We start from the raw sequence: 27,507 nt of genomic DNA, 5'->3' as shown, positions 1-27,507 counted from the left end.
ACCATTGGCTCTTGTTGGCTCTTGTTGGCCCTTGTTGGCCCTCTTTGACCCTTGTTGACCCTCATTGGCTTTTTATACCGCTGACTCAGCATGTTGACTCAGAGGCAGTGGCCGTGGAGATGTAGGTGAAAAAAATCACTCTGATTGGCCGTTCAGTTCAGCGCACAAGAATAGAAACGGAAGGGAGGAAGTAAAAAAAAAAACAGCATAAGTTAAGAGGGAGGGAGGTTGAAACAAACTTGTTATCTGTAGTAAGTAAACTATGAATATTGTATTTACACAATGAGGTTTTGTGATGCACACGCGCTGCTCGCGCAGGTAGTGTGGCCCGGGCATGAGGCAACTAAACTATTTGATTAGGTTTAGTGGAAAGATCATGGTTTGGGTTAAAATGAGTAAGTTGTCGAGTTTGTCTCAGGAGTTGGTCTGCTGGATGAAAATGCTGTATTTGTTTGACCCATCCACCTCCCCTCCCTTCAAACCTTCTCAACCGAACCAAGTCCTTGCCGCAGTTTACATTGGAGCGAGTTAAAAGTGCGATGTGTCTCACACAGATGCTCAAGGGTGCCTTGTGCGTCCGAAATCAGATACTGACAGGCACAGACCAAGCTGCAATATTTGGCACCCTGGGGATGAGAACAGGCTGAGAGCTCCAGGACTATTATTTTCAAATTTTGCTGTTTTTTTCACCCTTTTCCAGAAAACTGTCTACCCAAGCTTGAAGTCCATTTCATGGTGGAAAAAATAGACCTTTCCTCTGTGCTCTCAAGCTTTCCAGAAACCCACCTCAGGCACTCTTTGCAGGGAGAGAGGTTTGCATTTTTTTTGCTTTAAGTAGCCGATTGATGTGAGAGATTCTCAGCCAAATGAAAGGGAATCACTATCACGGTGCTGTGATGAAAAGTATCTCTCAGTACACAATGTACCTTCATTTCGTCAGGAGACTCGCACATGTGGAGTATCCTCTCGCTCTCGCACTGATAGCCTTTTCTCTGCCATCCTTCTACACTCACACACACTCACACACACACACACATGCATACACACACACACACACACACACACACACACACACACACACACACTCACACACATCTTAACAATCAGGGCGTGACTGAAGACAGAAAATGTACTCGACAAACCATTAAAATAAAATCCTATTCATGCCGCCTCAACATACTTACTAATGCTATTGAATTAAAATAAACTGGAGACAATAATTAGACTGAAACATTATAATATTGTTGAATATGTAATTTTCTTACACAATAATGTAGGGGTTCTCTCTCCTCATCTGGGGCACAAGTGAGCATATCACAAAGTCGAGTCTTTTGTAGCTCATTAGGCAAAAGTATGAAATTCTGGTTTAATAATTAATGTAGGAAGAGGCAATTAATGCATGATAGTTTCAAGAGTGCAGCACATGTGAATAGAAGAACCTCTCTAATAACATCTTTTTGCATTGAGGGGATATAGGGATGAAAAAAAAATCCCCATTGTGATATTGTCTTTATACTTGCAGGAAACCACCACAGTTTGGATGATGGGTGAGGAAAATGTGAGGAGAATCAAAACTCACATCACTGTTAAATGGACTTGAACAGATAGAAACATGAACTGAAATCTCATCTGAAGACCATTCATAATTTACCTCAAATGTGATTTGTGGAAATACATTCATGAGTGTTTCCAGTGGATGTTGGCCTCTGCCAGGACTGTCCCATGTCATTGATTTTTTTTGTGATATTCATGATCTCAAGGCACAGCTGGGGGAAGGAAGGGGTCTGGTTTTGGAATCTCAGAATTGTATCTCTGCTTTTTTGCAGATGATGTGGTTCTGTTTGCTTCATCACACCGTGACCTCCAGCATGCAACGGGGCAGCTGCAGTCACAGCAGTGTGAAGCAGATGGGATGAGAGTCAGTACCTCTAGTCTGAGGCCATAGTTTTCTGCCGGCAACGGTGGATTGCTCCCCCTGGATTGAGAGAGTTTTTGCCTCAAGCAAAGGAGTTCAAGAATCTCTTTGATTCACGAGTGAGGGTAAAATGGAGCATAAGATGGACAGGTAGTGTGGCATTGAGTCAGCACTGATGCAGGTACTGGGCCGAACTGTCGTGGTGAATAAGGAGCTTTTCAGTTTATCACTAAATCTCACCTAAATCACCTATGACCATGACCTCTGGATAGTGACCGAAAAATGAGATCGCAGATACAAGCGGTTGAAATTTGAAATTAGTTTCCTCCAAAGGGTGGCTGGGCTCAGCCGTAGAGACAGGGTGAGGAGCTCAGACATCCAGAAGGTGCTTGCAGTTGAGCTGCTGCTTTTCCCTTTGACAAAGGGCCAGTTGAGGCATTTCGGGCATCTGATCAGGATGCCTCCTGGGCGCCTCGTTAGAGGTTTTCAGGACACATCCAACTGGTGTAGACCCAGGGGCAGACCCAGATCACACTGGAGTTATTATATATCTCATCTTGCCTGGGAATGCCTTGGGATCCATCAGGAGGGGCTGGAAAGCCTTGCTTGGGAGAGGGATGTCTGGAGCACCTTGCTCAGCCTGCTGCCCCTACCACCCGGCCCTGGATAAGCGGATGAAAATTGGTAGATGGATGGATAGATGTTCATCTTAGCGATAGCAAAGTTTGTTACGACAGCTGTTATGAGTGCACTCTGGCACAGACTGGACTGTTTGTAAATGTGGAGTGCTGTTAGGATATCGTACAACTTAACTCTACAGTAGGTTTTTTTTTAACAATATAGAAATAGAGGACTCTATATCTTTGAATAACAGCTCTCTCATTTTAGTGTAGAGCACCAGATTGGATTTACGAGGGCAGCCACTAGTTGTGACGAAGGTATAAATGGCAATGGTAATTAAAAAGTAGATTAGTGGCTTGAATAAAGAGTTAGAGGTACTGTTTAAACCAGGCATGTCAAACTGGTCCACAGGGGGGCCGGTGTGGCTGCAGGTTTTGTTTCCAACCAAGTAGCAGCACACCAGACTTGACTCATTTAATCAACTGATCTCCGTCTTCAGACAGTTGATTGGTCAAACTGTGTGCTCTTGGTTGGTTGGCACAAAAACCTGCAGCCACACCGGCCCCCCTGTGGACCAGTTTGACATGCCTGGTTTAAACAAAGGAAAACACAAAAAGTACTTGTTCCTTAGGGGTCGTCACTAATGCGTTTCAAGTATTATACGACTGAATAAATGACTGTTTCCTAAACCCTTCCCCAGAAAAGCGACACATGAACAGCTATATATAAAGAGTTTGGAGGGTAATGTTTGAGAAGCATAGGCTGTATAAAATAGTGGATTGAGCTACTGTAACATCACCTATTGGTTTGTGGACTGCCATTTTGAAGCCTCAAGTTTAGCATTTAGCCGCCACCATCTTGTTTTTTTTTCTGGAGTCAGAAGTGACCATATTTGGACATGTGATTGGAGCTGTGGATGAACGATGGGTGGATGTGTAGTGACACCTCAAAGACAGCCTGACACTCAAGCAGCCCTGCTCTTATGTGTAACCTCAAGCCTTGATAAAAATGTAAACGGTTGAGTTATAGAAAAACTTGCCTGCTGTACAGTTGTCATGAATATAAAAATTAGCTATGGAAACCAAAACTGACTTTGTACCAGGCTGCAAACATCATCTGTGCTGTATAGGGGCTGTTGTATAGGAGCTAACAGTCAACTGTAAAATCATGATTTACATCATGGTTATGGTCAATTTAGAGCCTCTCAACATCATGCATACAGTAGCATCCATCCCCCAAGGCATGCTCATTATAATTCACAGACAGTCCATAGATATGAAGAGCATGCACTCTAATGCATTGCATGTTTGCTGAAGTCTGGCAATGCATGACAAGAGTTTAACATGACTGGAGGTGATTCACTGGCAGGACTGAGCTGAAACTAGAACAAGAAGCAGACATACGCAGCTGAGTTACTGCTTCATTTCACAATTTTGGGATTTGTGACTACATGTACCTCCAGTATTTATTTTTTCAGAATCTGCTACAAAGGTGAAATATATCAAACACACTAAAACAATTGAGTTGATTTACCACAGTGTCACTACATTGTTTGTCCTCAGGACTGCTTACAGTGCTGTGCAGCACGTGAGTTGGCTGAGTAGCAGCATCGCAGCTGAGCAGATGGTGGAGCAGCGTCTGTGAAGAAGACTTTACCATTCAGCTGTAAAACACTCTGCGCAACTACAGATCTGTGTCTCGGCGCTTTCAAGTATCAGAGGAAGCCATAATCATGTGCCAGGGAAATGTCAATATTAGATTAATGACCAGGAGATACTGGAAGTGCAATGAGGAAGATGAGATGAATGCTGACACTGTACTCATTAATGTGCCCGACTGCTGACATGAGAGAGAGTTAACGACTGTCAGACGAACTGGACCCGATAAACCCAGCGAGAACTCAGTGTGACAGCAGGTCTCAGTGCAGCATTTCTTGTAATTCCCACTGCTCCTAGAACTGAAACCAATATGTTAATTTGCCAAAGCAGAAATAATACACAAGTAAATCTGTAGAACTGTAGCTTCCAATAAAAGTAAGATGAAGTAAACATGCAAGAGTTGGGAAGCTGTGGCAACAAACACTGAAACTGAACAGTACAGGAAGAGCAAGTGGAGGAAATAATCATCACATAACACCAATCATTGGTGGCATCCAGAACAGGAACTAGTTAGCATCATCAGATATCCCACTACGAGTCAGAAAAACAGCAGCACAATGGCCCCAAAGACACACAGACATTAGTGAACATGTAGCAGTGTGAACAGGACACTAACGTCAAGCTAAAAACTGGCTCATTAAACTTCTGACCAATAACATGATTCTAGCCTGACATGGAAGCTCCTGCTGGCATTTCAATCAGGGGACATTAACTAACAGAAAGGCTTAAAGATGTGAATTCATGTGATAGAGTGGACGGTGAGATACTGTATGTGTGGAGTCTCTAGCACTTAGACCCTATTATGACCTAACTTTATTTTGGGAAAGTGGTCAGAAAACCACTTGCCCAAAGTCAAGCTTTATTTGCTCCAACATAATCTCATCCCCACTTTCATATTTAACCACCTGGACAGCCATGGGTGTTACTAATGTAAGGGGTCGGCATTAAGGTTCAGGGGACAAAACAACTTGGTTATGGTTTGGAAAAGATTGTGAATGTCGTTAAAAAACACCAAGCTTTGGGTGGCAATGACCATAACTGATGTTGGTTTTTGTTGGTCTCGAACAATTTTCCTTTTAGAAACCCTTTCAGAAAGACTTTTTTGGGGGGCAACAAAGAGCAGTTCTACAGCAAGGCCCATTTTTTTATATAGTACATTTCAAACCAAAAGGCAACGCATTTTCACTGCTCACTCAACCTCAACCTCTCCAGCAACGGTTTTGAGCGCTCAGGGACAACACATCCATTTATTTCTACTACATACATTGTGTCTTCTCAAAATAAACATCGTCTTTTAAAAGGAAATGTACAGTTTCTGCATGTTAAATGCATGCAGCGTCTTTCAAAATAAGCTTAGAATGCACATGAAAAGAAACTTCATTTTTAGGTTCACATGGACACTCATCACATAGGCTACATAGCATGTATCACTAGAGCAAGCTACACGTACTAGCACACTGTTTTTATAAAAAAAATACTCACAGTTTTCATTTCACATGGAACACAGAAAACGAATTAAAAGCTATGGTAAACAGGTTTGTCTTTAGCCTGGATTTAGAAATGGTCAGCACTGTCTCCGGTCTGAACTCTTCTAGCAGCATAGAGGCTAAAAGCAGCTTCATTATTTTAAGTTTTGACTCTGGGAACAACCAGTAATCCAGAACCAGCCGATCTGAGAGATCTGCAAGGTTTGTACTGGTTTAGGTGATCTGACGAGTGTCTTGGACCTAAACCATTCAGTGATTTATGGACAAACAAAAGAACTTTGAAGCTGATTCTGTGAGAAACTCATAGCCAGTGTTGTGATCTAAGAACTGGAGTTACATGCTGAGCCTTTTTGGCCCTTGTTACAACCCTGGCAGCAGCGTTCTGGATCAGATGAAGCCGTGTGATTGGTGCCTTAGACAAACCTGTGAACAGTCAAACTCCCAGGTCTCAGAAAGTACTTTGCTACTCAGTGTTGGCCTTGTTTCTTGTGGGTTTCCATGTGCACTGTGAAACTCATCCATTTGAGTTTCTCATGCATAGTTTCAAAATATGAAAATTCTTAAAATGGAAGTTACAGCATTTTAAATCTACGCAGAATACTGGAAGAATATAGACCTTTGCAAACCCAGTCTCTATATCGCTGTATGCTTCACTTCTTTCATCAAATCCTCTTGTCACTCTTTGTGCTGCTGTGTTTTCTCTTTACACTGGAATTAATTCAATGGTAATCCCATCGGATTTACAGGCAGGATTATACACATGGGATTGAACTCAGTGTGAGAAAGCAGCCTTTCGCTCATAAAATCACAGCCCCTTCTCTGTCTCTCTCTCTTCATCATCATTTTCCACACCATTGTTTCAGCAGAGGGGACTAGCCACTATGTTGTATTGTCTCAGGGAATTATTAATCATGCTTTGTTTAAATTCTGGGTGATTTAAACTTGGACCCCCCCCCCCAACACACACACACACACACACACACACACACACTCACACACTCTTTTATTTCTTCACATTATCTCATCTTTTTTTCATTCATATCCCTCCATCTCTGACTCATTTATTGTCAGGCTACCCAGGCAGTTGCCACTGAATCCCAGGATTGCGCTCTCCAGATGAAAGTTGTAATTACTATAAAGATCATGACAATTTGTCACTTAGCATGAACAGCAGAGGTCATATCAGAAACCGCACAAGCCTGTACTCCTCACAGCACTCAGGCCATTAGTGGTCAATGTCTCAAGATGTACTACTTGTCGAAAGATGCCTGTTTCCATTACTTGAAGCCAGTCAAGGAAGGTAGCTGTCTCATTTTATACATGAGTCTGTAATTTGTTGACTGAAAGCCTGAAGGGAGGAACGTCAGAGAAGTGGAAAATACCACAAAGCAATAACATACAGAAAAATAGCGAGTACTCACAATGAACATTATTTCAGTGACAGATGTGACACAGCATATACTCTATGCAGATGTTCATGCTGTCATTACAGCAACTTTTAGATTTTATTTAAGTTAAGATCATTATTTAAAACATTCCAGTAGTAATAGCTCTTCTGCTGTCCTACAATTGTACATGTCCTTTGGCTGCCACAGATAATGGAGAACATTGCTCTTGTGTGAGGAATGTATATTTTACTGTAAATTTTCGTAACAGTAGCTTGGGGACCAGATGAATCTGTGAGCTCTTGTTTTATTTGCTCTGGTAGATATGCTGGTCCCTCTCCAGCTGACAGTCACAACTGTTTATCCGATATGTGGAAAGTTTCAGATGATGACTGACAACTAGCAGAGCCTTAGGACTTAATGCAAAATATGTGATGATGTCATTTTTGGCTCGTGGGCCCTTGTGTCAGGAACATGGTGGTTAGCACAAACCTTGCTTTGTAAAGAGGAGCGCCATTGAGGCATTTTTGATGTGGAACTTTCTGTTAAAATCCCATTTTTTAAATTCTCAAGGCTGAATTTTATTGATGCTACTCCATCACAACTCATCTCTGCACACTGTTGTTTGTTTTTCATTTTATCGTTGCTCAACGCTACGTCATGTTTTGCTGCTCTGACTGCTTGTAGGTCTTTCAAATTGCGACCAGAGTCATATTGCTTGTAGTCAAGAGCATCTTAACCACGACCATGTCATGACCAAGGTCAGAGTGTATAGAGACTGTAACAAGACCAAGACTTTGAGGGATTGAGATCAAGACAAGACCAAGGCCAGACCAGACCGGACAAATTTGAGTCCCACACTGCATGACAATAAAACATGGAACATGTAAACCATTGGCACTCCTCAAACTGATCTGAAAGATCCACATTCCCATAAAGAAACCCATAGAAAACAAATCGAGATTTGTCTTCATTCTCTTCTTTTAGTGCCATATTTTAAATTTTATTATATTTTGCTCTTTTTTTTCTGTGAACAAACTAAAATAAACAAACACGAACGGAAGTCTGCTTACGGTTACCATCTTTATTCAACACTAATTTTTAGCACAAGCAGTTTCAGGAAATCCCTGCAGTTGTGGTCATGACTGTTTTCGAAGTAATGTCTGGAGTCCTCTTTTTTTGAGACTGAGACTAGACCAAGTAAAAATGCAATTGATTCCAAGACAAGACTTTCAAAAATTGATCTTGAGAGAGGTCTCAAGACCAAGACCGATCTGAAGTACTACAACACTGATATCTTGGTCTATGGACATTGATAATGCCCCTTGAAAATCAGAAATGAACTGAGAGGATCCAGACTAATTTGCACTCTTGATATGGTCTGGTGATGTTAGGTTGTAGTAATAGTCTGGTATAAGCCAAATTAGATTTAACAATGATGGACCAAGACCAAAGACAAAACGCCTCATGCAAGAACCACTCACACAGATTCATTCTTAAGTGGCACGTTTAATGAAGAGAATTTGGCATTAACCAATTTTCTCATACCCAGAAGTATCATCTAATCAGTGTAACCTCACTTACTAAAGGCTGTAATCTGTCTAATATCTCCTTGACTGTGTTATGACCACTTCTCTGATTAGTCATGGCCTGTTCATGATAAAACACTCTATCTTTATTTCTGTCACAGTATGCAGCTTTGCTCTAATGACATATCATTGAAAGCAGTAGTATTTTTTTCAGATTTTGATTTATTCTGTTTTTGTCTGCTGATTTCCTGAAGGCAGGACTTGACAAGATTCTTGTGAATTCTTATTTTAACACTTTGGTAACATAATTTGTGAATGAAATTTGTCCATAGACAGTGTGGACCAGGCAACCTTAAATGGCAATGTTCGGGGAGTCTAATTAAATCTCACAAACACGCAAGTCTTTTGTTGACCAGTTGACCAACACCTTTAAAAATGTTGAGAGTTATAAAACAGATACATATTGTCAAATTAAACTATGATAAGGACGGAGAACCTGAATTAAAAACACCCTGTTTACTCTGCACTTTCATCCTGATGGGTTGTGCCTTAGTTAAAGTGTTTTTTAGATGAAGGTAGGGGTGAAATATTGAGGTTGACAGACAACATTAAACAAAGACAATTTAAGTGGAGTTGGTTATCATTGGGGTTTTTTATGTCATAGGACTCTGGCTTTTTTGAGCACATTAGCATAAAGCACAGGTTTTGAAAGTCTGCATGTTACAGACAATCCTCTGAAAACAAAGTTGAAAGTACCCGGCTGTCATTTTTTAAAGTAGTTCGTTGTGTTAATTGACAGCCCCTTCTTTCTGTCAGAAACTTGACTCTCATTTTGTTCAACCCTTCTCCCAAATTCAGAGTCAAGATGTCCGAGTGTCTGCTCTCTTTACTTACAAATGGGCTCCCACACAATTTATCTGGGGATTTGCAATGCTATATGCATCCATCCTGCTTAATTGACAATAAAATCAATATACCATCTCCAAGAAAGTTACAGCTGTCTGTGCAGAACTTACCAACTAGCCCTTACTGCCCATTTGCAGAAATATTCAAAACTGATTTGAGATACTACAGTCACATTTTCAAATAAAGTTTATAAGAACTGTGACAGTTCACACTTTTTAATAAACTCAACATAGCCAAAAACAAGTCTTAAAAAAGAACTCTAGTTTTAAATTCTTCTCAACCTATTTACATGTAAGAAAGTCTATTTGTACAGCACATTTCAAACACACAAGGTATTTCTAAGAGATTTAAGTAAGGCATAAAAACACATAGTAAATGAATAGGGGAAAAAATAAAACAATAGACAATAATGCATGCATCACAGAAAATATTGGCATTAAACATCTCAGCAAAGGAATATGTTCCATTTGCACCTTTCATAAGTATCATATTAACAATTCGTAAGTGACATAATACATAAGCTGACATTGTCATCCAGAAGTGGAGGGGACAGTAGATGGCGTGTCACCTAGCCAAGACCAACTTGTTGTGTGTTTCCATCAGCTTTTCAGGATCCAATCATGAGTATTTTGTCACAGCTTCTTGGTGTTTGCAGCATCTTGTTAGGTTCCACTCTTCGGTATTTTATAGAAATCCATTGGCAGGATTTTTTGCCTAAGAAGCATTTAATTGTTTACCAAGACATTGCTGCATTTCCTGCTGAGACTGTGTCCCCCGAACAGGGTATTTTAAGCCAAAACATGATTTTTTTCCAAACCATAACCCATGCTTTTTGGGCCTTAGCCTAACCACCTTAACCACGTTGTTAAAATGTGAAGTTGCAACATGTCTGCTATGCAATGTGCAAATATTCTGTATCCGTAGTTTGCAGAAACATTAAAACATCTTTTCTGGCAACTGGATTGATGCATAACATAAGATGTAATAAAGGAAATCAAATCTTTTGGCCACCTGTTTTCTTGACTGAAGGCCCTCTTTAAAAACTGTAATTAATCTTTGTCTATAACAGTGTCTCTAAACAGACATTTATATTAAAACTCCTAGAGTACCTCCTATCCAGATGATATTGCTTTCTAACAACATTTGTAAGTAATTCAAGCCTTGTTTTACAGCGTTAGATATAGCACACAGCAAGCAAGTTTTAAAGAACCTAATTACCTTCTGATGTCTGCTTATTGTTAAATGTTAATCCTTTGACAATACTGCAATTTTAATTGAATGCCTGGAGTTACAACTACCATGTTTACTGTGCACACACAACGAAGAAGTGTGTGTACTTGGCACAAACCATACAGTGGGTTGATAAGATTGTGCACAAGATCAAATCAACCCACGTGAACGTCTCCACTGAGATCTGCACTGGATCATCTGCTGCTGTAGCTACAGAACAGTCTTTCACCGCTGCAGCTCATCGTCCTCACAACATGCACAGTGCTGCAGGGCTCAATTTGTGGTCCAATTTCAGTGAACATGCTAACCTTCGGCCATGGGAATCTTAATTCTTTATTTCACTGCCATGTTAGTAACACTCAACTATTTTTCCTGTGAAAGCCCTTCTAAAGATTAGGTGAGAGAGTAGACAGTATACCTTAAGTGCATGACAATAAACAGGCACAGAATTGTGCTGTCCAAAGGCACCAGAATTACACAGAAGAATTAGTGGCGACAAAGGCCAAATGTTGCGTCGCCTCACTTCGTCAGTTTTTCAGCCATAAAGTTGCATTTGAACACATCGCAAAGAGCACAGCCAACGGCCAACTAGCCTGTACATTCTGCACCTGTGGGAGAGGAAATTACCCCTTTATACCAGTAGGTGGTGGTAGTCTGTATTCATCTTTCAAAAAGGCAACCGCAAGACTAGATTCAAGATGGTAGTTAGCATGTTGGCACATCGACATAAACCAGTGTTGAAACAATGATAGAGATTTACTGTGCAATTGTAAAATTTAACATTAACAAATTATGACCCTTTGCTGTTTAAGAGGCCAACGGCTACAACATGTTTGTTTTAATCTCCAGCGTCTTCACTTGATTGCTGTTCGCTGTTTGTTTACTTTCCTTATTTTCATTTCTCTTGTCATGCGCAGAGCTAAACAGCCAATCAGAGTGATTTCTCTCTAACAACATTCAATACGTTGAATCAGCTGAAGAACAGGCAACAAAGGCCGACTAGTGTTAACGTCATCATTAAAACATGCTCACCAATGGCCCGACATTGACCAACAGCAGACCGTCAACTTGGTTTGTCAGGACTGGACCATTAGGGCGAAAAAATTACTCCTTAATGGGTTTAATGGCAGAGAAAACACCCGAAACAACTTTATTTCAGCATGAAATATGACGACTTTGCCTGAACTGATCATTCGATTAGGAAAAGTTTGTCACTGTGATACATTTTTATAAAAACTATACATCGTTAGAGTACCGATATTGTCCTTAGGGTCTTTCAGTAGAAAAAATAGTGAAGAATCACAGTAAAGAGCAAACAAACATAGAGTAAGAAAGAGTAAACTTCCTTGTGCAACTCAACCTATTATATAAGCTTGTGGCCCTAACTTGTAAAGAGGCTCTGTGTTAAAAATAACACCCTTTTTATTTTACTGTACATTGTGCCTGCATGGTGTTTTTTCAAGCATAGGAGTATTGCTTGGTTTCTGGCTCAAAAAATGTATTCAAGCTATCTATAGTTTGCTCTGCTCGCAGAAAAACTCTCTTTTCATCTAAATTTATTTGCTAAAACAGTAAATCAGTAATTGATCCACCGGCCATTAGTGGAGCTGGCTTACAACACATCTGAGCTGGCTTAAGTATTCAGCTCTGATCATTGTTGCTTGTTCAGTATTTCCTCCTTGATATATTCACTTTTGCTCCCTTCCTAATATATTCCATATGTCTTTATGTAAAACAGTTTGAACCTTGTTATTTTTAGTCATGTGCTCTCTTTCTTCTTCTCGACATTCATTGTATTATCACTTTCTGTCAATCTGGGAAAACTAAACTTCTAATAGGCCTTTCATGTTGTCCTCAAACATCCGCTGTTGCCTCCTGGATGGATCATTGTTTCCAAACCTCTGTGCTCCCGCTGCCCCTTCACTTTTATGACTCATACACTCAAACAGAGAGTATAAAGATAAAAGCCCTCCTGTTTGCCATCATCAGTTCATATTAAGTCCAACTGCAGAGTTTCACTTACACTCATCAAATTTAGATGTATTGATACTGTTGGTCAAATGCAACCCTCATTGTTCCCATTGTGGCAGCCACAGACACACCGAGTGGCTTTGGTGGACAGGTGTTTCTGTTAGGGATGCTACCCCTTTTAGTGTCTTTTCAGCCATTTTCGGTTTTTGGACGGATAAGCTGAATAGTTTGAAAAAAAACAACAAGAATAGGACAAAGGAAGGAAAAAACAGACTGCAGGAGGTTATTAAATGTAATTCTATGTAATTCTTGGGCTCTGCAGTGATGCTCACAGTGATGCCGCGGTTCCAAGTTAATGAAACAGGTATTAAAAATGTAATGCTGTAATCACTACAGAAGTGTATTGCAACATTTGCTCATAATGTTAATAGAAAACATAATTTCAACATTACATTTCCCTCAGAAACATATTTGCAGTTTCAAATTAGTTGTATAGAAATATATTTATTGGACACAGGGCTGGCAGGAGAGCTGTACATGACCATCTCCCTGAAAGTGGTAGCTAAATATTATGTGTTAAATCATGACAAACATGTCTTGCAACAAACAACATGAAGTGATTCCTTTGAAGTGGTATATTTTTGGGGCCAATGGATAATTACTTTAGTATGTAAATAGGATTAACATGAGGAGCTCTGGCACTTGAAAGCCTGCAACAACTTGTATGAAAATTAGCAATGCAGTTCACATCCATTTTGTGCTGTTTTGCAGAAAATAGCACTGTTCAAAAATGCAAGTTATGGGGGACAAACTGTGAAATCATTAACACGTTAGTGTAATTAATTCCTTGAAGATTACAAATGATCTTCAAAAGTTTTTGTGGATAGTTTAATTTTGTAATGTGATTAGACTTCACAGCTTCTGTGGAAGCAGCTCAGTGCAGCCTGTTTTCCAATAAAATGGTTAATATATTGTGAAATATACCAACACATTCTCATCCCAAGGTGTTATATATTCATGCTTTGCAGTGGACTTCGCCACGCCTTCGACACATTACACTATTAGTATTCTTCTGCATCTGCTGCTGATATCCCAAGATGCTGTTACCATGATGTCAGCACAAGCACATGGTGGGACGACGCTGCATGTGGTTATGTTTAGGCAACAAAAGCTCATGGCAACCAGCTCCAGGATGTCAACAACAGCACATGCTGGCACCGATGGCTAGGCACATAGTAAGGTGTAAAAAAAACACCACTACATTCAGACAGAAAGTAAACACTTAACCCCCACATGAAAGTCTGGGGTTGGTTTGATCAGTCCATTACAGCTCATAGCGACCGTCATGCTCTTTATATTACATTTATACCGGCAGTATTTCTACCTTATAAAGTCCAGCGGCATATTATGCTGATGTGCCAGCCACAGGAATCAGTCTGGCCACCACGTTCTTAGCTGACACTGTCCAGCCAGATGCAAAACGTAGCTTTTGGCTCCTGGATCTGAAGCCAAAAGCACTGCAAAGTTAGTGCTATTTGATGACTTTGGATTAGGAACAGGCTGAACCTACGGTTACCAAATTTAGTCAGCACTGAGTTTGAAATGACACTAAATAAGTAACAGATACTAAAAAAAGTAACCACTGAACATTCAACAACAGGACAGCATACTCATTTACTGCAGAGTGCTGCACAAGGCTCTGGTCTACTGGTGATGGGAAAAGGATCTATTGCTTGTTTTTAATTGTTTTTTTTCCCACGTATCAAAAATTTGCATACACACACCAATTTTGGTGAAAGAAATAGGTATTAGTAGAGCTTGTTGGAGGCGATTCAGTACCTGGGAGTTAGCATTTTCTGTGAAGACAAAACTGTTTGCAAAGAATTTGTTTTGTTAAGATGAGGTTTATTTTTGTGCTTACCACAGTGGGTGGAAATTGGATTATTTTATGTGGAAATTGGCTGCAGTTTATTGTAATGGAGCAATGTCATAAATTTAGCAAAATACTGCAAGGATTTGAAAACCTGCAAGCTCTCACAAATAATACCCAGACTGCTGGACTCTGTTTTAAAGCCTGTGATCCTGCCTGGGATCACAAGTTTCAAAATGTATCTATTGTTTTGTTAATACAGATTCAGCACTAACAATTTTCTCATCATACGCTCTTTTATCATCACCTTAGATTTAAACCAGATCGCCATTTGTCCTGTCTGTTTCTCTCTTTCGCTCCTCCTAACACACACACACACACACACGTTTACACACAGCCGGCTGTGACAGATAATCTCTGCATCAGCTCATCCCAGGCCCACTCTCAATGAAGGGCCTCTCAGGTGTCCTAGATTTGCACTGGACCTGTTCCACTTTCTAAGGGTCATGAACACACAGTGAGAAGTGTATTACTGTGAAGTGGTGTAAAAAACACCAGTGGGAAGGTAGTCTCTGCAGTAGGAGGCTTTGATGTGTCGATAAAGTTTATTCTTGGCAAAAAAGATGATGAGAGGGCATATTGAAATAGTTTTAACATGTTGCAGTGCAACCTGTTAATAAAAACGGAGGCTTATAATAACAGAAAAGTTACAATTTCCATGCTAAGAGGCTAAATTGTCCCGTTTTCAACAATCTGTTTCCATTCTATCAGCTTACAGAAGAGCTCAGATTATCCCTCCCAGCCCCGATAATGAATCCTGAGGTTTGTACCCAGAGATTTGAGCAGACCGCTGTCACTGTATCACGGGGTAACTTGAGCTCCCTCACACCCTCTGTGCAATTCATTTGGCGGCACTGGAACCAGCCACCATAAATCAATGTGAACCCATGAAGCCCCTTCAGTGTCCTCCACTGCCATTTCCTGTGAGGATTAATTGTGTGGTATTTTATGTTTGTCTATGCTTACATTTGTGTCTGCGTGTGTAGGTGGATTGTTTGGGGGGAGGGGGGGGTCTTGGTGCAGATGGTGCACACATGTTTGACTGTACATGTGCATGCTTGTGCACACGTGAAGCCCACGCAGCTTGAGAAAAACACCTACTCTCCACGCTCCCAGGCATCTGCAAACAACAGAGATAAGACAAACCCCCGAGCCCTCGAGGAATTACGTGATTTCATTTGTTATTTTCCTGAATTACAGCATGAATTGCCAGCTTGTTGCAATTCACACATGCCAGCCATTCATGAAATGTGTTTCCATTATTCTGCATACTGCAGATTAACGGAATTTTGTTGGCATGGACTCCATCTCTCCACAGTCTCCTTTGATTGAATGAACTTTTACCTTTAGGCTGCACTTTGACAGATATCACCTCCAAAGCCATGCTGACTGTTCAAACATTCCTACTAATCTATATTTTATAGTTTCATTTTCCCACACATGATGCAGTCCAGCTATCTATAATTCAGTGCCTGCATGGTGGTAAGCAAACTGAATTGTAAAAATTTATTGCAGTTGCTAATTCAAACAACAGCATCCTGGACTGTATACTGACTGTAATGATAATCAAAATGTGTCAAAGACTTTGGCAGTGAATGCTTGGCTTAGGGACATATAAAAGACTGTCAACCTACTTTTACCAGTCTAACAATGATTACCTGGCATCCTAATTAGATGCCCGAGCCACCTCATCTGGCTCTTCTCAACGCGGAGGAGCAGTGACTTTACTCCGAGCTCCTCCCGGATGACCGAGTTACTCAACCTATCTCTAAGGGAGAGCCCAGCCACTCTTCGGGGGAAGCTCATTTTGGCCGCTTGTACCCATGATCTCGTTCTTTCGGTCACTACCCAAAGCTCGTGACCATAGGTGACGGTAGGAACGAAGATCGACCGGTAAATCGAGAGCTTTGCTTATCAAGGTTGTATTCTCAGTATCGCCTGACATTGTTTGTTTCTGCTCCACTCTCAAAACTCAGGTAAAACCAGTGTGTTTGCATGGCTAAGAATCAATGTGGCCTTGAAAATGCAGCAGATTCAGGTTAATACGTTGGTGTCTCTTGAATCGTAAAATCGAACCCCTCTCCACAGAAATTGGTTAGAGTCAACACAAGGTCAAACCGAAGATGAAGACGGAGTGCAACAAGTTGGCAATCCTGTCTTACATCGAGCAGCTCCCTTGTTTGAAGGTGATCTGATTACAAAATGTTTCACAACATGATTTTTTGTAAAGCTGCAGTCTTCTTCTCCCATGACTCTTTCCATCAAAGCATTCTTCCATTTACCCCATCATCATTCCCCAACCTTTCTGTCCATTGATGGTACTACCCACACCCCCACACACACAGTACATCCTTGCTCACCTACCGTTCAGCGCACGCTTGAGTAAACACCAGACATTAGCTGACAGCAGAGGCAGCGATGGCTCTACCTCCTCTCAGCTAAATCAATTAGCCTATCTCCAGTGGGGCCATGCGGTGTTTGCAGGCCTGCTGAGTTCAGAGGGTATTTCTGTTTCACCCAGACCAGCAAACAGGCTGCTGCTGCACACGCTGCAGCATCTGCTTGGATTTGGCCCAAGCCTGAAAGGAATGAATTGGATTTGTACTGAATGGGTGTGCGATGTAGTGAGGCTGACTAGGCAGGGCTGTTATATTGTATACGGGTCCTCCGTCAGATCCACATGAACAAACTTATAATTTTTTGTACTTGGTGGTTTATTTTAATCTCACTTAACTTTTTTCCTCGTCTTAAGGATGATGAATGTACGTCTCACCTCATCGAGCACAGAGATGCTCCGCTGTATTAGATCTTCAATTTCAAAGCCAGATGTAAACACAAACAGTATACAGCCTAATTTAGGCAAAGCCTGTTCTTGATTGAAAATCTTTTTCCTCTCATCCATTCATTATAAACCTCATTACCTCATTGTGCTGTAAACCAGACCCGTAGGAGATAAGCCTGTCCTTGACGTGTTTGATGTGTAAACAGATAAGCTATTCAGCCATCTATCAATCATGCTACTGTACGTGTGTGTGTGTGTGTGTGTGTGTGTGTGTGTGTGTGTGTGTGTGTGCATGCGTGCGTGTGTGCGTGCATGCGTGCATGCACCAAAACATGTTACAGAGACTGAATAACTCAATGCTGTCCACGACAATCTTCTTACTTAACTCACTATGTGGTGCCTTCAATATGACTGAGCATTATCACCAAACACTCTGAGCTTATCAATCTCTTCTCCACTGATGCGATGAAGCGTGACTGTAAGGTTGTCATGCTGTGTAATGCTTCACCCATCAGTAACTACAGCTATCTCTAATGCATCTGCACGTCATGTTTTCTTCTTGGAGTCTGGAGCACACACAAAACAAAACGTATTCATAATTAGAGCTCTGTCTTAAAGAGGCACTCTGTGGGTTTTACACAGGAAGTTTAGTTTATTCATCATGAGGAGTACTATACATACTATACCATTCTTCTGTTGTTCTTGAGAGAGTTTGTTAAAGTCTGAGGAAAAGCCCTGATGCTGTCATAAGCTGTTTTTTATATATGAACTCAGGATATATATGAACTGTCCAAAAACTTGATTGTCCATCAATACGTATGAATGGAAGTACATCCAGTAGTCTGCAGGATTCTTGTGATTGTGATATCTCAAGAACACCATGAGGGAATTTCCTCAAATTTGGCACAAACATCTACTTTGAGTTAAGGACAAACTGATTAGGGTTTGGTTGTCAAAGGTCAATTTCAGTGTCTCAAGAAGGCCTTGAGGGAATTCCCTCACGTTTGGCACAAGCATCCACTTGGACTCAAAGATGAACTGATTAAATTAAGGACAGTGTGACCTTAATGTTTTTGGCCATTACTCAAGAATTCATACGCTAATTATGTCAAAATTTCACACAAATGTCTAAAAGGATAAAATGAAGAAGAGATGACATATGATATCCATTATTCAGTGTCATAACTCAGGAGCATAAGGGGAGATATTTGGACAGATGCTGAATTGGCAGCACTAATCTTGGATGTCCATTAAAGCGATTGTAGAGATTTTCTGTACCGCTTGTGGGAAGATCTGTGCAAAGCATACGCGTTTTGGAATATGTAGCTTTTTTGCAGCAACATCTATATTTGAAGCTTTGTCAACCGTCATGACTACATGTGAGTCTGGACTGACATGGATGTAAACTGTAACTGCAACTTGACTGGTTTGTGGAGGCGTACAACCCAAATAAATTTTAAAAAACCTAGTCCAAAAAACTTTCCCATACTCTGTTTGGTTGCCACTGAAGATGACGTCATGGGTGTTTCATGCATCACTATTGACAATCAGCTGATAATCCCACCTACAATAAGGGAGCAATATCAGCACTTTAAAAACAAAGTGGAAAAAAGAACCTGGCACCAGAAGTGAGTTGAATCCAGCTGAACCACACAGTAGAAATTGGGTATCAGTGTTATTGCTCAGGCACTTATTGGTGTTTAGGAACCTTTGCCTAGTCATAATAATCTCATAATGATGCAAATAACAAATTGTACGTACAACTGCTGTTCCATTGTTTCTACATACAGAGCTTGAACTTAATCCTTGATGACCTCTTTTGCTTTTAAATTGTTGAGGAGAAAAAAACATTTGACCTGATAACATTTGGCAGTGCAGGACTGATGCACATGATTTAGGAAATAGTAGTCAGTACTCACACAGACACTAGCCATTACATCATTATGATAAAGAGCTATTCCTATTTTGCAGCATTATTAAAATTCATAAAAGCTGCACTGCAGATCAGCAGAGCATCGTTTGTGTGGATGTTGAGCACGTGTTTGCCTGGGTGGGCACCATCAGTTCTCAGTGCCCTTTTCTTTGCTGTTAAACAGTCTGTACGTGTCTTTGATGGAGGGCAGCCGGTAGTCGACCACCCTCTCGGCCATTTGAATGTCATGGTGCAGGATGAAGCAGAGGCAGAACATAAGCTTTAGATTAATGGATTTCACATATGAGGCATGGGATCAAATTTTCTGTTTGTTTTCCATCAATTCAAATCACCACTGTTAACTTGAAAAACCCATCCCTAACAGTAATCTTGTATAACTGAGGACACTTGTTCATTTCTGTCCTAAAAATATTTTTCCAAGTCTTTTTAAATCAGTGAATGACACTTATTTTCAGGTGTGATCCATAAAGGGAGAAAAGGGAGTTTTTCCTTAAATGACTCTCCAAAATCATCACCATTGAGAACAAACACAAAGAACAAGGCTCCAAAGTTTGTTTCATAAATATGTTCGTGCTCACCTGAGATTCTGTAAACGAAAGCGCCAAACAGCCATGGCTTTTCTCATCTTCACGTTAATATGCCTTTTTATTGTCGCAGCCGAACCACAATAATCCCCCAAGAGCCCAGCTGTCAATCAACACTTAGTTAACGGATGTGATTTGCAGCATTGTATCAGGAACAAACATGCACTCGGAAATCAGTCTTGACACTTGTGATGTGCCAGCAGAAGGATGTGTTAACTGTGAAAAAGCAAACATTTGTAATTACTGTGGCAAACACCGTTGCTTGTATTTTCCTGCAGCTCTCTTCTGTAATATTCCAGCACCACTTCATAGCTTGTTGATGTGTGAAATACAAAATGGTTTTGAGAAAATAATTGAACAACTACACAAACCTTAACCCAACAATCAAATCTTGTTGCAAATCTTGAATTACGACAAACTCCATGTCATGTTTTTGAGAAGCCTTGTAGGACTTTCACACAGGTGACCACTGTTTGCGTCTCAAAGTCAAAATTGGCGTTTCTTAATAAAAACGTTGTCATAATTTTTGAATTACACTCTGCTATGTCTTTGTGCCGGTGATAGCAGTATATTTTCAGGTTGTCTGTCCATCTAGCACATTCTTGTGGACACAATATTTCAAGAACACTTGAGTGAATTTCTTTAAATTTAGTACAAACATCCACTTGGATTCAAGGATAAATTGACTAGATTTTGGTGGTCATAGGTCAAAGTTCAGGTCACTGTGACCTTGTCTATATTATTCTTGTAAATGCCAATTAAGAGAATTCCTTTAAATTTCGCACAAATGTTCAAGTAAAGGATAAGCTAATTAGATTTTGGTGGTCAAAGGTCAAGGTCATGTTGACCTTGCATTTGTCTCATTCTTCTGAAAGCGATGTCTCAAAAACACCTTGAGGGAATTTCTTCAAATTTGACAAACATTCACTTGGACTCAAGAATGATTGGAACTGATAAGAATTGAGTGGTTAAAGGTCAATGTCACAGTGACCTCATAAAATATGTTTTTGGCCATAACTCAATGCTCATATTTCACACACATGTCTAATAGGATATAATGATGAAGTTTTGACATTTTATATCCAAAAGGTCAAAGGTGAACTATGACATGATAATACTCTTACTTACTTACTCTTACTTGTTCCCCGTGCCTTATCTTCCCAGTGTTCCAGTTTTTGACAAAAGCACCTATTTAATGTCAAACCATGATGTTTTTTCTCATGTCTTGGGAGTCATATAAGTGAATTTGATGCCAAGGCTCCACTTCCCGATCATTACTGCGCAAACTAGCATAAAAAAAAGCACAAGATCAGCAGCCTTTTTTTGTGGTATTATGGCTTCATTTCTATACAGTGGGAGGAAGGTGAGACACACCAGCCTCTTTATATACGGTCATTGGTTCTTAATGTTAAGAATAAAAATAAATTGTAGTAAAGCATTTTCGATATTTCACAAAGTTAATTAAGGTTATATTTGTGTCAGGTCTCAGCAGTGTTGGCTCAGTGAGTTGTGGTACAGTGACATGTAGTTTCAGACGTCATAACCTTCAGTATGATTCCACTGAATGTGTTACTTAATGTGTTATGTGTTAAGTATGTGTGGGGGTTTCCTCTGAATAATAAGTGGTCAGTATCCAGGCTGCCATCCTTAAATAATAAATTAAAGCAAACCTAACATATAGATGGAAAGCTGGAGGGAGGGAATCTGATGATTAGTCGTCATCCCCACTGGGACATAAAACCACATTTCCACATTATAGTTCTCATCTCTTTCACTGTAATTGAAAGGAAGTCAGCTCGCCTTCCTGTGATACTTTCCTGTTACCTAAAGGCAACATGGTCAGTTTCTCTTCGTATTTTGTGCGCCATTATTAGTAAATGAATCAAATCAGGTTTATTTGTCACAAGATCAACAATTTATCTGGGGGTCACCGAGGAGACAAACAAAAAAGAAACGAGAGAAAAATGTTTACTGAGCCGTGTGTGCGCCTTTGAAAAAAATGTCTTTACAAAGGGGATTTAGTTTTTTTTTTGTCTCTTAAAAACACCCAAAAACTTAAGCTATTTAATGTATTAACGTTTATCCCAGTGAAATCCAAAGGGGGTCAGACAGAGATGTAAAGGTTTTAGGATGTTTTTTTTTTTTTTTTAGAAACTGAAGAAACAAGCTATTGAAGACTCCTCATTAACATGGTCAGCATCTCAAACCACAATGCAAGTAGGGCGCTCCATAATTTAACCGTGAACGAATAAATTAGGCAAAGCAGTTGCTATGGCAGAAAATACACATTTTCACAATAAACTGAAATAATATTATCACTATCAATTACTTTTAAAGTGAGAGTTTATATACACTGTATGCCTTCGTAAAGAACTGCTGTTGTGATTAGTTTAGTGTGAATATCAATATTTGGTGAAATGCTTTATATTTTCCTCGCCTGGAAATTTCAGTCTTACAACAAATGTAATAAATCAACTCAACGGCCGGAGGTGTGTGGGTGTTAAGTCCACGAATTAAGTCATAATGCTCCATTTACGGGTCAAGGTTGAGTTTACAGATTGTTCGTGTGCATTTATTGCCCCTTCTGTGTGGGATTTGCCACGTGGGAGGTTTGTTTGTGTTCAGCATGGGGGAGGGGATGATGGTTAACTTGAATATAACTAATGTCTTTCTGTCTCATTTTTTCTCACCCAGGATGATGCAGTCAAAGCTTCATGACAAAACATCCTGAGCTGTACGGACGCTACAACTGAAAGTTTAACAGACGGCAGAGAGGAGACGCTAACACACAAGCATCAGGAACCTGAAAAAAGGCTTTGCTGATCACAACAAACTTCTACACAACTGCCAAAAGCTATATATGGATATCGAACAATTATCCACAGGATGGCCAGTCTCCACACCCCCTCGTCTGGTTTTTGATGTGCATCATGTAACTGTAACATTCGGGCTTTCCAATATCATCAAAAACATGAGACGCAGCCAAGTTTCAGTGCAAACCTCAATTTAGAAGGCTTCACGTGGACTTGAGAGCAGATAAGAGAGAGCAGCAACAAGCAAACCTTGTGTATCTGTCGTCATCATCTTCCTACATGCAGCTCCCCGCTTAGCTTTATTGAAAAGGAGGAGCCCATTAAAGCATTTGATAGATAGGAAGGTTTGGTCTGAAGGTGTTGGTGCAGGCTGGCTGCTGGTTGGAGATGAGATAAGAGCGTTTGGGAAGAGAGAGAAAAGCGAGTCTGACGGGAACTGAATACAAATTAGGATTTGGCTCTCCTGCAGCTACACCAGCGAGGGGAATCAATATTGGAGGGGTGAAATGGACGAAATAACCGACTGCAATTACAGGAGTATTAGCTGTAAATGGAGTTAGATGTTTGCTGAAGCTTAGTATGAAGTCACAAAACAAGGGACGGAAGGATAAAGACGAGCTTTTGCATTTTCAGCCGAAACCCACAGTGCCACGCCACTGTACGGCCCTCTCCAGCACCATGCCTGAACGGATGCGCTGAGGCTGGTTTAACCTCGGAGAAAAGACCGTTTAAAAGCAGCAGAGGCGAGATGGAGCTGGATAACAGCACACTGGACTACTTTACCAGCAACTTCACAGACATTCCTGACACCACAACAACTCCACCCTGGAGCGAGACCACGCTGCTCGGTCTCCAGATCTCCCTGTCCGCACTGTTAGCCGTCGTCACGCTGGCTACCGTGCTCTCAAACGCCTTCGTCATCGCCACCATCTTTCTCACCAGGAAGCTCCACACCCCTGCCAACTTCCTGATCGGCTCCCTCGCCGTCACAGACCTGCTGGTGTCTATTTTAGTCATGCCGATCAGCATTGTCTACACTGTCAGCAAGACGTGGTCGCTGGGACAGATTGTTTGCGACATCTGGCTGTCGTCTGACATCACCTTCTGCACCGCCTCCATTTTGCACCTGTGTGTGATCGCGCTGGACCGCTACTGGGCCATCACAGACGCGCTGGAGTATTCGAAACGCCGCACCATGCGTCGGGCGGCAGTCATGGTCGGGGTGGTGTGGGTGATCTCCATATCGATTTCCATGCCTCCACTTTTCTGGCGGCAAGCCAAAGCCCACGAGGAGCTGACAGAGTGCATGGTGAATACTGATCAGATCTCTTACACCCTATACTCCACCTTCGGCGCCTTCTACGTCCCCACAGTGCTTCTCATCATCCTCTACGGACGGATCTATGTCGCCGCCCGCTCCCGCATCTTTAAGACGCCATCGGCTTCGGGAAAACGCTTCACCACAGCACAGCTCATCCAGACCTCTGCAGGCTCCTCTCTCTGTTCTCTTAATTCTGCCTCCAACCAGGAAGCACACCTACACCATGTCGGAGGAGGAGGGGGAGGGTCACCTCTGTTCATGAACAGTGTGAAAGTGAAGCTGGCAGACAGCGTGCTGGAGAGGAAACGTCTGTGCGCGGCTCGGGAGAGGAAAGCGACCAAGACACTGGGCATCATCCTGGGCGCTTTCATTGTCTGTTGGCTCCCATTTTTTGTGGGCACGCTCGTCATGGCCATATGTAAAGAGTGCTGGTTTGATCCGGTGCTTTTTGATATATTTACCTGGCTTGGATACCTGAACTCCCTCATCAATCCTGTTATCTACACCGCATTCAACGACGAGTTCAAACAGGCTTTCCAAAAACTCATTAAATTCAGACGATGCTCCTGAAAAAAACGGATTAATACTGCAGCTCTTGGAAAACAGGGAGTGACAAAGACAAAGATAATAATGATAATGAAAGTACTAAATGTCCCATCTTGTAAACACATGCTAATTGTGATTTTTGGGTTTTTTTTATATCAAACAGCTCCGTGCCATAGCTCTTTAGATACCGTATATAGATTTATGCATGCATGCTAAAAAAAAAAAAAAAAAAAATAGAAACCTTTGTGGAACTCATCTTAAAACGGCAAAGAAAGAGGATTTGAAGTCTATTTCATGTTGCAGGGACTGCAGGGCATTATTTGTTGGACAAAAGCAGAAATCAAACATGGATTAGTGTAACCTTATAGAAAGAGCAATCTCAGAGGGACTGGATTTAATCCAGCAGAAATGAAAAGCCATGAAATATATGTTGTCTTTATCTCTGTGTCATGCTGTATGCTGCTGCTCCCATATAATGTTCCTGTGGTACAGTAAAGTACTTAGAAAGACTGCAAAACTCTAGAGATTCAGTTAAACTGTCACCATATATGCAATTATATTTGAAAGTGGTGTGTGTGTGTGTGTGTCTGTGTCTGTGTGAGTGTGTGCAAAGGTAGTTACTTTACTGTAATATATGCGTGTTTGAGGAAGGGAGGATTGTCAAGTGTTTGACATTTATACATGCTATTCTCCAGCGAGGCTCGTCTCATCGTTACAGAGACAGAAATGGAAACAGCATTTTCACTCTGCCTCTGAATTTTAAGTAACAGCCAATACCATAGCAACAAATAAACCCTTTCAAAACTGTTATGAAATGATGTGCTCGAGCAAAAAGGACGAGGTAAGAGCAAACAATCAGAGTCCCAGCCACTCAGAGGAAATGGAGACTAATTTTTTGTGATTTAATGTGTTTTGCTTTCCTTATGTGAGTTCTTCTTTTTTTTTTTTTTACAGTTATGTGAAAGAGTCTTAGGAAAGCTGATTCACTGGTGATAAAATTGACCATGACAAAAAAGATATGGTGAATTTCAGTGTTTTTTATAGTGTCTTTGTGAAGTTGCTTTTTTGGGCATACATGGTGCAAAAACAAATGAGATGAAAAGCAAAGTTATTATAAAGTGATACTTTGATAAAGACACTTAAGATTTGATCCAGAACAAATTTAAACATAACCATCACACTGTTTATGCCATTTACTATCAGAAAGTTACATTTTCATGAGCAGTTAGGCCTTTCATTTAGCAGGCTGTCTTATATCGACATCTCTGACCCTTTTGTATCATACATGACCTTTGCTTCACGGAGAAACAAGAGGCTCCAGTGGTGCTGGGTGGGAAATATGTCACCCGGCTGCAGGTTGATTTAGACATCCATCTGTGAACAACCTCTCAACTTTTCCTGCTGTAGCGTTTACAAGTGGTTTTATAGTTGCCACTGCTGTTGCAAAGACAAACTGCTTTCCATTTTCTTCACTGCATTTTGTTTTCCACAATTACTACAGTTCTTCCAATCTGGAGATAGTTTCAGCAATGAGCTCACATTGATACACTTTGGTAACTGGAGATAGCCACCAACAGTGTGTTTTGACACACTTCCTTTGTGACATTGATGAAGCTTTTGTTTTTCAAGTAGATCGTACTGGGTGGCAGAAAGAATTGCATATTGAAAGTGAGGCTTAGGGAACCAATCTAAACACAGATAATGTCATTTTTCTGTAGTCGTTACTTTGTGTAATTAACATTCATTTCATAATATTGAGCTAAAACACTCTTTTATTTCCACTTTAAAATGTAAAAACAGTAGTCATCAATGGGAAGATGGATGACCTTCACGTTTGTCCAGTGGATTGTTATTTTCAGAAAGCACCTCGGGAGGGGTCACAGTTCAGTGTGTGCCAGCTGCCTTAAATATCCTGCAGGCATCAGTTCAAGAGGCCCGTGGCGGGTCACTCATATGAGTCAGTGACTGAAATTTATTTGAAGATTCTTTGTTCAGTGCAGCAGGGTACAGAAATGATGAAGTCACTGGAAAGAAACTGTAACATAATATTGTCTCAGTCTGGATGAGAGATTTAGTCTTCAGGTCTTTGTAGGGACTGAGTGAGTCTACAGATCAAACCAGAGTCAACCATCACCTCCTCTGGAGCGAGAGCAGAGTGACCTAATGGACCTCCACTTGTTTCTGCCATCAATTCTTCATGTGAGTTTCTCAGAGTGCTCACTGTATACGATCTTTGAGTTAGTCAGCGCTGGATCATCTGAAATTCAGTCCACAGGAAATAGAAGTGAAGACCATCTCAGCCACTTACAACAAATGTATTATTAATGTGCAATTTATTTGTTTACATTTCCAAAAAGAGCTGCAGTTGAACCAGTGGTCCACTCCACTGAAGAGTACGGCTCTCGTAAGATTATACATTTCTTTGTAGATGTCAAAAATACATCTCAAATATCTCAATTAACTGGTGGAAATTCAATAAATACATCCATGTTGCCCACATGATGTATTCTACTGACTTTGGTGACCCAGTGACTTTTCCTCGAGCACCACCAAGAGGCGGACATTTGGGGTTTTTAAGTCTTAACAACGACTGACTGGATTCCCATAACATATTATGCACATTCATGTCCCCCTCAGGATGAATCATTTTAACTTAAGTGACTTTAATGCCACGGTTATGTAACAATTGTAATTTCTCGCAGTTGTAGTTGACCAAATATCTGCAGAACTACTTTCTCAGCTTTACCATGTGTTCAGTTGCTAATTAGCAGATGTCAACATAGTGAACTAAGATGGTGAACATGGTAAACATTACAGTATGCCTTCTATGCTAGCATGGTCATTGCGATCAAGTTAGCACTGATGCTGTCTAAAACTGAATACTTCTGTAGTTTTC

The 27,507-nt window shown here is 40.8% G+C and overlaps 1 protein-coding gene across 2 annotated transcripts in view; it reads left to right on the top strand.

Moving 5' to 3' along the window:
* Positions 1-25,628, top strand: part of htr1d (5-hydroxytryptamine (serotonin) receptor 1D, G protein-coupled) — a 126,214-nt gene extending 100,586 nt beyond the window's left edge. For both annotated transcript variants that reach the window (XM_088087700.1, XM_042501236.2), the window contains exon 2: positions 22,626-25,628. In XM_088087700.1, coding sequence (XP_087943826.1) covers positions 23,493-24,635 — 1,143 coding nt within the window. In that variant the 5' untranslated portion in view covers positions 22,626-23,492 and the 3' untranslated portion in view covers positions 24,636-25,628. The remainder of the gene's footprint in view (positions 1-22,625) is intronic.
* The last annotated feature ends 1,879 nt before the right edge of the window (positions 25,629-27,507 follow it).

This window comes from Plectropomus leopardus, chromosome 14 (genome assembly GCF_026936395.1).
Source record: "Plectropomus leopardus strain MGB_pleo_1.0 chromosome 14, ASM2693639v1, whole genome shotgun sequence".
Classification (NCBI taxonomy): domain Eukaryota; kingdom Metazoa; phylum Chordata; class Actinopteri; order Perciformes; family Serranidae; genus Plectropomus; species Plectropomus leopardus.
This window is presented reverse-complemented; position numbering and strand designations above follow the sequence as displayed.